The following is a 10,507-nucleotide window of genomic DNA, read 5'->3' on the forward strand; positions in this document are numbered from 1 at the left end:
CGCGGCACCTTGAGGGCGCCCAGGCTGAGCCAGGGCAGCTGCTCCGCCAGGCGGTCGGGCTCGGGGACCAGACGCGCCAGGAGGTCGGCGCGGACGCGCAGGAAGGCGGCCACGGCCGGGCGCAGCAGCGCGTTCCCCCACAGCTCCAGGAAGGCCTCGCTCCTCTCTGGGGGGAGTCGACGGGGCGGGGGTGAGCCAGAACCAGGCCCTCCGCATCTTGGTGTTTATTTTTGCCTAGTCGCATGATGAACCCCGGAAACACCCACCCATCCCCACACTACAACACGGAGAACAGCTTAGCAGCCAGCCCAGGTCTGCTCGCCCAGGTAGCCCAAGCCTGAATCTCCTGCTTACACTCCCTTTGCCTTTTCTTTTCTTTTCTTTTCTTTTCTTTTTTGGTTTTTTTTGAGTTGAAGTCTCACTCTGTCGCCCAGACTGGAGTGCAGTAGCTGCTCCCGGCCACCACAGCCTCGACCTGCTGGGCTCTGGCGATCCACTCCTTTGCCCAGGCTGGAGTGCAGTGGCACGCACGCTCACAGCCACCCCAGCGCCGACCTGCTGGGCTCTGGCCATTCTTCTGCCTCAGCTTTCCAAGTAGCCAGAATTACAGCCGTGCATTACCACACCCAGCTAATTTTTTTATTTACTGTAGAGACGAGGTTTCGCCAAATTGTCCAGGTCCAGCCTCCCTTTGCCTTTAAAAAAGAAAAAGGTGCCGGGTGCAGGGGTCACGCCTGTCATCTCAGCTTTGGGAATCAGAGGTGACAGGATTGCCTGAGTCCAGGGGTTCAAGACCCGCCTGGATAACTGGGTAGCCTTGTCTCTACAATAAGTCAAAAAGTAGCCGGCATGGTGGTGCGCTTGTGGTTCCAGCCACTTGGAAGGCTAAGGTGGGGGGATTGTCTGAGCCCAGCAGGTCGAGGCTGCGGTGGCCGTGAGCATCTCCAGCCCAGGCGACAGAGTATGCAGCAGGATGTGCATAAGGCATATGCCAATACCTGACATTTAGCGAGGGACTCGAACATCCTCAGATTTTGGTATCCGCAGGGGTCCTGGAACCAGTCCCCAGGAGAGATAGAGGGATGACTGTGTATTCTTTAGTCGTATATGAGATGCAGACACAGACATCTATATAAGCCTATATAGAAATTGCTTTTTTAGAGTTTAAGAATCATATGGGCTCATGCCTGTAATCCCAACACTTTAGGAGGCTGAAGCAGGAGGATCCCTTTGGACCAGGAGTTTAAGACCAGCAACATTCCTGGGCAACATAGTGAGACCCTGTCTTTACAAAAAATCAATAAATACCAGGTGCGGTGGCTCACACCTGTCATCCCAACACTTTGGGAGGTGAAGATGAGAGAATTGCCTGAGCCCAGGGGTTCGAGTCCAGCCTGTGCAACTTGGCGAGACCTCATCTCTACAATAAATCAAAACATTAACTGGGTGTGGTGGCACATGCCTGTGGTTCCAGCTACTTGGAAGGCTAGGGTGGAAGCATCACCTGAGTCCAGCAGGTCGAGGCTGTGGTGGCTGTGAGTGTGCCACCGCACTCCAACCTGGGTAACAGAGTAAGACTCCAACTCAAAAAAAAAAAATCAATAAATTAGCTGGATGTGGTGGTGTGTGCCTGTAGTCCCAGCTACTCAGGAGGCTGAGGCAGAAGGATCACTTGACCCCAGGAGGTGAAGGCTGCAGTGAGCCCTGACTGGGTCACTGCACTCCAGCCTGAGCTCAACTCAAAAAAAAAAAAAAGAAAGAAAGAAAGAAAAAATAAAAAGAAAAATAAAAAACCTTATAGGCGAGACTTACATGCTTTTAGTTTGATCAGTTTGGCTCCAGTTTTCAAGAACCTCGAACAAGGTGTATCTTGCAATATATTCTGACAGCCCTGAGCTAGTAATGACAATGGTCGCCTGCAATTCTGATGAGAATAATAACTGCCCAATACGAGTCTGTGCCACAAACCAAGTGCTGGGCACCTCTTGATTCCTCACAAGAATCCTCTGGTGGAGGGAGTTTTAAAATCCCTATTTCATTTAGCCAGGCGTGGTAGCACACGCCTGTAGTTCCAGCTCCTCGAAAGGCTGAGGATTGCCAGAGCCCAGCAGGTCAACACTGGGGTGGCCATGAACATGCCCTGTACTCCAGCCTGAGTGACAGAGTGAGACTCTAACTCAAAAACAAACAAACAAAAAATCAACAAAACAAAAAAGAATCCCTATTTCATAACTGTGGACACAAGGCCCAGAAAAGAACAGACTCTAGCCCAAGGCTACACAGCAAGCAGAGCCAAAATTTGAGCACAGCCTTCCTGGGTAGAGACTTTGCTCCGGGCACTCAGACAAAGTTGTAGTTACAGGGAGTCAGTCACTTTCTACCTTCCTGTGTCGGGGGGACTCGCCACCTCACAGGAACCTGCTGTCTCTTGGGTTTCCCCTGTGGCAGGACGTTTAGAGGCTTACACTGTGTCACACAATGTTCTGAGAGTTTCAAATTTTCTCCTGGAACTCTCCAAGAGGCTCTAGGAGGTATTATATTTAGCCCCACTTTACAGGTGGGTAACGTTGAGGCTCTAAGGTCGCAAGGGGTGAAATATGGGACAATGACCACAGTTTTTTAATTGCACCTCTGAGGTTCCAGAATCCCTGTGGAGGGGGGCAGGGACCAAGGGTCAGAATGCCTGGGTCCTCGCAACTGACCTTGCAGCCCCATCTGCTCAGGGTCCTCCAGGGCTAGGCTGAAGATCAGCATGTGTCGGGCCACAGCTTCCAGATTATTCTCCAGCACATAGAACTGGAAAGAGGGACAGGGCAGGGCAATGCTGAGACCTGCTTCCCTGGCCCCCCAGGGGACCCCAAAGAGTGGCCCCTCACCCCGGACACGGGGGCTCACACCTGTCATCCCAGCACTTTGGGAAGCAGAGGTGAGACGATTGCCTGAGCCCAGGGATTCGAGACCAGCCTGGGTTACTTGGCAAGACCTCGTCTCTACAATAAATTAAAAAATTAAGCTGGGCTCGGTGGCTCAGCCTGCAATCCCGCCCTTTGGGAGGCTGAGGTGAGTGGATTGCCTGAGTCTGGGGGTTCAAGACCCGCCTGGGCAACTTGGCGAGACTTCATCTCTACAATAAATCAAAAATTAGCCGAGTGTGGTAGCGCGTGCCTGTAGTTCCAACTACTTGGAAGGCTGAGGCAGAAGGATCGCCGGAGCTCAGCAGGTCGAGGCTGCGGTGGCTGGGAGCGGCCACTGCACTCCAGTCTGGGCGACAGAGTGAGACTCCAACTCAAAAATAAATAAAGTAAAAATAAAACAATTAGCCAGGTGTGGTGGCTCACACCTGTAATCCCAGCACTTTGGGAGGCTGAGGCAAGAGGATTGCCCAAGGCTGCGGGTTCAAGACCAGCTGGGCAACTTGGCGAGACCTCGTCTCTACAATAAATCAAAAAATTAGCCGGGCGTGGTGGTGCCTGTGCTTCCAGCTACTTGGAAGACCGAGGCGAGAGGATTGCCTGTGCCCAGGAGGTCGAGGCTTTGGTGAGCTGTGATCATGCACTACAGCCTGGCCACCTTCCCCAGGCCCAGGAGTTCTGCACACCATCCCTGTCTTTCCAACGCAGGAGTCTGGGTTCCCCCATCCCTCTTCCCCGCCATAACTGAGAGACCCGATTCTCAGGCCCTTCCTACCTCTGAAACCCAGGAGTTCCAAACCCCAGCCCCTTCCTTCCCTAAGATCCATGGGTCCGGGTTCGACCCGAGAATTCCAACCCCCTCCTCCCGGGAGGCCTCGGGCATCCGGGCTCTAGTCTGTCCCCCCAGCTCACGTTGAGCCTCCTGCGAGGCCACCGCCCCGCCCGGGCCAGGGTCCGCAGGAGGTGCCGCCCATCCACAGAGCCCAGCAGCAGCACGTCTAGTTCGGGGGTCCTGTGCTCCGTATCTCCTCGGGAGTCTGGGTCCACTGGAGGGCCTGGCAAGACGACAGCGGGCTGAGGCTGGTGGTCGCCCGAGCGGCCCCTGGAGCCGCCTTCAGAGCACCGGACTACAAATCCCAGCAGGCCTCGCGCCCTCGGCTCGGGTTCCAAGGGGGAGCTGTGTCGCTAGGCATTCTGGGATTCGTAGTCCGTCGACTGCGCCCGGGGCTGCCCAAGGGAGAGCGCCCACCAGCGTTGGGAGCCTTGGGGAACGCTAGCGCCCCCTGCCGTCAACGCTGGGACAAGTCGCCCAAGGCCGCCGGCGCAGGTGTGAAGGCCGCCGAAGTATCCGGCCGAACGTCGTGGAACTCACTCTCAGCCTGCAGGTCCAGCGCCGGGGACAGGCCCCACCAGGATACGGAGCCGAAGCCCGTGCCGGAGCCCGCTGGTGTGGTCATCGCCCTGCGGGAAAGACGGCCAGGGACTGGCACACATCGCCCACCCCATGCCCCTCTCACCGCCCCTCACTTTTCGCTCCCTTGCCTCCACATGACACGTTCTCACCTTTATCCTTCCTAATATCCCGGGAAGCCCCCTCTCTCCCAGCTCGGTGCTGCGCGGCGGGCCGGCGCCACTCTACTGCCTCTTCCCAGAGCCCCCTCCCTTTTTGATCAATCAGCCAATGGGAGCATGCAAGCTTGCACCGCCCACGACCAACGGACCAATGAAAGTGAGCAGGCCCCGCCCACGACAAACTTTTGACCAATGGGAGTGCCGAAGGCCCTGGCACTGGCGGAAGAAGAGGGCGTGTGGACGCGGTTGTCATAACGACAGAGCTGGAGAAGGGGCGGGGCTTGGAAGAGTCTGGGGCGGGGTCTGGGACGGTTCACATTTCTGGGACAGGGAAGGCCTGGGTCAGTCAAAGGTAGTTCACGCCTGTCTTCCCGGCGCCTTGAGAGACTGAGGCGAGAGGATTGCTTGAGGAGAGAGAATGGCTTGAGGCCAGAAGTTCGAGACCAGCCTAGCAATACAGCGAGGTCTCGTCTCTGCAAAAAATCTTTAAAATGAGCCAGCGTGGTGGTGCACCCTTGGGAGGCTGAGGTGGAAGGATCGCCTGAGCCCAGGAGGTGGTCGAGGCTGAGATGAGCCGTGATCGTGCTGCTGCACTCCAGCCTGGGCGACAGAGTGTAACCCTGACTCAAAAAAAAAAAAATCAGCAAATTATGGCCACAGACTGGCTGACTGTCCGTATAAGTAGTTTTATTCGAACCAGAGCCAGAATTCGATCAGGCAGAGAAGTGCAAGTGCCAAGTCAAATCCTGTGTTTATAACTTTTATTTATTTTATTTAATTAATAAAACATTTTTTTTAGTTGGAGTCTCCCTGGAGTGCAGTTGTACGCTCATGGCCACTGCAGCCTCTACCTGTTGGCCTCAAGCCATCCTTCCGCCTTAGTCTTCCAGGTAGCTGGGACTACAGGCATGCACCACCATGCCCGGGTAATGTTTTGGTTTCTTGTAGAGACGAAGTCTCACCAAGTTGCTCAGGCTGGTCTTGAACCCCTGGGCTCAGGCAATCCTCTCACTTTCGCCTCCCAAACTGCTGGGATTATAGCCGTGAGCCACCACGCCTGACGATTTTTAAAAATTTATTGTAGAGATGACATGTCGCCAAGTTGTCCAGGCTGGTCTCGAACCCCTGGCCTCAGACAATCCTCTCGCTTCGGCCTCCCAAAGTGCTTGGATGACAGGCATGAGCCACTGCACCCAGCTATAACTTTTATATTTCATTCATTGTGGATTTTGCACATTAATTTTGATTTTTAAAATATGCCATTGATCTCAACGGTCGAGGCCTCGCCTTGGGTTTCAGGAAGGACCGTGGACCGCGTGCTGGTATCTCTTCTCACTCCACATTCAGTGACTTCAAGTTGGTGGCTTGGAGTCAGCCGTGATGAGCACGTTTTCACCAGGGGAGTGGGCACACAGGGCTCAGGAAGCACGCCCAGCCCCTCAGGCCTGCAGCCCTGTGTTCCTGGTTCTCCCTCCCCATCTTCCCCTGGGAAAGTCCTGCCCATCCCTCCCACCCTGCTGGAACTCTTCTGAGTTTTTCTGCCTCCCTAGCAGAATGGTCCCAGCTGCCACGCCCATAACATGAGCGTGGGGCCCTTGGTGTCAGACATGCTGCGTTGATCTCTTGCCTGTGCCCCAGATGGGCCCAGCGGCTCCAGGGGAGAGACCCGCCTCTGGCCAAGCACCTTGGGTACTACTTAGACCCACCTCAGAGAACTGAGCCAAGAAAAAGAAGAATCCGTGTTCGTGAAGACACAGGTTCAGGGCTTGGCACACGGCGGCCTCTGGGGGTCGTGATTGCTGTCATGCCAGCTCATGGGATCCCAGGGCCAGCATGAGAGTTCCACAAGGGCAGAGTCTGAGGGAGACACACCCCGGATCATCCCAGCACCCAGCACTGGGTGCAGCACCCAAAGGGCCTTGGCTGTCTCCCACTGCTCCTGGCCCAGCTGCATGAGCTGAGACAAGCCACTCACCCTTCCGGCACCTCTGTCTTGACTCTGTGAAAGGGAATGGTACCGTGCAGCCGGCAGGGATGCAGCAGATTGGAAGGAGATCCACCTATCATCTCAGCATTTTGGGAGGCTGAGGAGGAAGGATCACTTGAATCTAGGAGTTCAAGATCAGCTTGGGTAACATAGCAAGACCTCGTCTCTACAAAACATAAAAAAATTAAGCCAGTCTCGGTGGCTCAGCCTGTAATCCCACCACTTTGGGAGGCTGAGGTGAGTGGATTGCCTGGGCCCGCCGGTTTGAGACCCGCCTGGGCAACTTGGCGAGATCTCATCTCTACAATAAATCAAAAAAATTAGCCGGGCATGGTAGCGGGCGCCTGTAGTTCCAGCTATTTGGAAGGCTGAGGCGGAAGGATCGCCGGAGCCCAGCAGGTCGAGGCTGCGGTGGCCGGGAGTGGCCACTGGACTCCAGTCTGGGTGACAGAGTGAGACTCCAACTCAAAAAACAAACAACCAAAAAAAACCCCCAAATTATCCAGATGTGGTGGTGCATGCCTGTAGTCCCAGCTACTCAAAGGGCTGAGGCAGGAGAATCACCTGAGCTCAAGAGTTCAAGACCAGCCTGGGCAACATAGCAAGACCCCATGTCTACTAAAATAAAAATTAAAAAATTGACCAGGTGCGGTGGCTCACACCTATAAGCCCAGCACTTTGGGAGGCCAAGGTGAGAGGATTGCCTGAGCCCAGGAGTTTGAGACCAGCCTGGCAACTTGGAGAGACCTCATCTCTACAATAAATAAAAAAAATTAGGTGTGGTGGCGCACGCCTGTAGTCCCAGCTACTTGGAAGGCTGAGGTGGAAGGATCATCTGAGCCCAGCAGGTTGAGTCTGCAGTGGCCGTAAGCATGCCACAGCACTCCAGCCTGGGCGACAGAGTGGGACCCCAATTCAAAAAAGAAAGAAAAGAAAAAGGAGGGAAGTCCATCTTTCTCCTGAGGGCAGAGCTAGGCACTGGGAAGTTGAGGCCCACTGGAGAAGTAAAGGCCAAGATCTTGGGTCCCCAAAGAATCGGGCTGGCCAGTCTCAGCCCCTCTCAAGCCAGCTCGTGGGTGCCAGAAGCCAGATCCTGGCTTTCTCTATGGAGGCTTGAGGCCTCCCGTTCATAGGACCCGCACTCCCCACCATGGCCTCCATAAGGAAGTCGGGGATCTGAAGCCTACATTGATCCATGCATTCACCTCTGAACCCCCCTCACCCTGAGCCGCTGCCCCAAGGCAAGTTCCCTGCCCCGAGACTTGGCTTTGGAGGGAGGCCCTATTGTGTCCCTGCCACCCCCCCCACCCACGTGTCCCCAGCTTCCCCTCCTGGCCCTTTTGAGAGCACCCATGCCAGTTCCAGCCCCAGGGCCTTTAAAACTTGGGGCTCCTCCTGCCTTGAATTCTCCCCTGCTTGTCTTTTTCTTCTTTTTGAAATTGGAGTAAAATGCACTTACCCTGAATGTTTACCACGAATACCATTGAGTGCACTCTCTGTGTTGCACGACCCTCAGCACCATCAGGCTCCAGAATGTTCTCGGCATCCCCAAAAGGAAGCCCCGCACCCCGTCTCTCTCTCTCAGTCCCTGGCAGCCCCCAATCTGTGTTTTCTTCCTTCTCAACTTGGTCAGTTCTGTATACTTCATAGAGATGGAAGCCTGTGTCCTGTGGATTTTTGTGTCTGGCTTATTGCATTTGTTGTCATGTTTTCTTTTTGTTTGTTTGTTTTTTGTTTTTTTTTTTTGAGTTAGAGTCTCATTCTGTTACTCAGACTGGAGTGCAGTGGCTGCTCCCGGCCACCGCAGCCTCGACCTGCTGGTCTCCTGCAATCCTTCTGCCTCAGCCTTTCAGGTAGCTGGAACTACAGGCGCGCTACCACGCTTGGCTAGGTTTTGATTTATTGTAGAGATGAGGTCTCGCCAAATTGCCCAGGCGGGTCTTGAACCCACGGGCTCAGGCAATGCACTCACCTCGGCCTCCCAAAGTGCTGGGATTACAGGCTGAGCCACCAAGCCTAGCCTCATGTTTTCTTTTTGGTAGAGACAAGGTCTCGCCAAATTGCCCAGGTTGGTCTCAAACCCGTGGGCTCAGGCAATTCTCTCACCTCAGTCTCTCAAAGTGCTGAGATGACAGGCTTGAGCCACCACGCCTGGCTATGCTTTCTTATTTATGTATTTATTTATTTATTTTGAGTCAGAGTCTCACTGTCGCCCAGGTTGGAGTACAGTGGCATGCTCATGGCCACCGCAGCCTCGACCTGCTGGGCTCAGGTGATCCTTCCGCCTCAGCCTTCCAAGTAGCTGGAACTATAGGTGTGTGCCACCACGCCTGGTTAATTTTTCTTGATTTGTTGTAGAGAAGAGGTTTTATCAAGTTGCCCAGACTGGTCTTGAAACCCTGAGCTCAGTCAGTCCTCGCGCCTCTGGCTGCCAAACTGCTGGGATGACAGGTGTGAGTCATTGCACCTGGCTGGTATTATGTTTTCAAGATGCATTCATGCTGGAACCTGACTTAGTGCTTCCTTTTGCTTTCATGGCTGAATAATATTCCACCACATCCCTACCTTACCTCTGCAAACTTCATTCTTTCTTGTCATTCAAATCACAGCCTTGTCTCCTCAGGAAGGCTGTCCCTGACTGTCCTTTCTTTTTTTTTTTTCAGTTGGAGTCTCACTGCCACCTAGACTGGAGTTGCAGTGGCATGCTCCTGGCTACCGCAGCCTCGGTTTCCTGGGCTCCAGTGATCTTCCTGCCTCAGATTTCCAAGAAGCTGGAACTACAGGTGCGCACTACCACGCCTGGCTAATTTTGATTTATTGTAGAGACAAAGTCTCATCAAGTTGCCCGGGTGGGTCTTGAACCTGTAGGCTCAGGCAATCCACTCTCCTTGACCTCCCAAAGTGCTGGGATGACAGGCTGAGCCACCAAGCCTGGTCGTTGACCGCCCTTTCTAAACGATCTCAGCCTTCCTTGCTTTCTTCCCTGAATGGAAGGATTGTCATTAGTGATGGGTTTATGCTGTGTGTGTGTGTGTGTGTGTTGGGGTCTCACTCTGTTACCCAGGATGAAGTGTGGTGGCAGGATCACGGCTCACCACAGCCTTGACCTCCGGGTTAGGTGATCCTCTTGCCTCAGCCTCCCAAAGTGCTGGGATTACAGGAGTAAGCCACCACGCCCAGCCTGAGTTTATTCTTCTTATTGCTCTGCTTTTTGTTGAGATAGGGGGTCAGGGACCCCAAAGTCAACATTTAAATTAGAAGAGGTTTGATCCCAGGATTTAGTGACAGACTTCCTGGCTGTGTGATTCTGAGCAGATCACATTAACTCTCTAAAGCATAGCTTCCTCATTTGTCAACTGGGAATAATTTCTTTCCTGAGGTTGCTGTGAGGATTATTATTGGCAGTAGTAATAGTAATAACACACAGTACTTTCTTCATAAAACAACACACATACACACACACTCATTCACTCTCACATAAGAAATTGCTGCATTTCTTTGGAGAAAATTTTACAATCTTGTGCACATCATAAGCTGTGTTAATGATCTGATTTTCTTCTTCCCGTTGACTACCAGGAAACTCAGGGACAAAAATTGTACTCTACCCCCTTTCTTCGCATGTGGGAATATATTTGGCCTCATTCTCCACTTAACCTGCTGCTCAGAGTGCCTCCTTGCCAAATTTCACAGGCCTTTGTTCACCACCCCAAATCCTGTCTGGAACGAGATGAGAAAGAAGTCAGTGGGGCAATTGTGTTTTGCTAGAAACAGACTGGGAGGCAGCATCGATTGAAAGAAGAATGAGACGAACTTGGAACTATTGACCCTCCCTGCTTCCCCTTGTCCTTTTCCCGAGACGCTGGAGATCTTATTCCTGAATTTTATTCCTATCCACTTTGTTTCCTTGATAAGAGTAAGTCCGTGGGGGTTAAGGTCTGAGTCTGCATCTATTCTGGGTCCCCAGCAATCAACGGATGGCCTCAGGGAACACGGGACGGATGCCTGACGCAAGGGAGACAAAGCAGGGAGGGAGGGA

At 53.4% G+C, this 10,507-nt stretch overlaps 1 protein-coding gene across 1 annotated transcript in view; it reads right to left on the reverse strand.

Annotated features, from left to right (window-relative positions):
• Positions 1-4,604, reverse strand: part of DNAAF3 (dynein axonemal assembly factor 3) — an 8,385-nt gene extending 3,781 nt beyond the window's left edge. Inside the window, exons 1-5 of the mRNA XM_021716081.1 lie at positions 4,468-4,604; positions 4,285-4,373; positions 3,825-3,967; positions 2,703-2,796; positions 9-166 (exon numbers count right to left, since the gene is read on the reverse strand). Of these exons, the coding sequence (XP_021571756.1) occupies positions 9-166; positions 2,703-2,796; positions 3,825-3,967; positions 4,285-4,369 (480 nt within the window). The 5' untranslated portion in view covers positions 4,370-4,373; positions 4,468-4,604. The remainder of the gene's footprint in view (positions 1-8; positions 167-2,702; positions 2,797-3,824; positions 3,968-4,284; positions 4,374-4,467) is intronic.
• Between the last annotated feature and the right edge of the window lie 5,903 nt (positions 4,605-10,507).

This window comes from Carlito syrichta, unplaced genomic scaffold (assembly GCF_000164805.1).
Source record: "Carlito syrichta isolate Samal-C Ts95f unplaced genomic scaffold, Tarsius_syrichta-2.0.1 Scaffold308154, whole genome shotgun sequence".
NCBI lineage: Eukaryota > Metazoa > Chordata > Mammalia > Primates > Tarsiidae > Carlito > Carlito syrichta.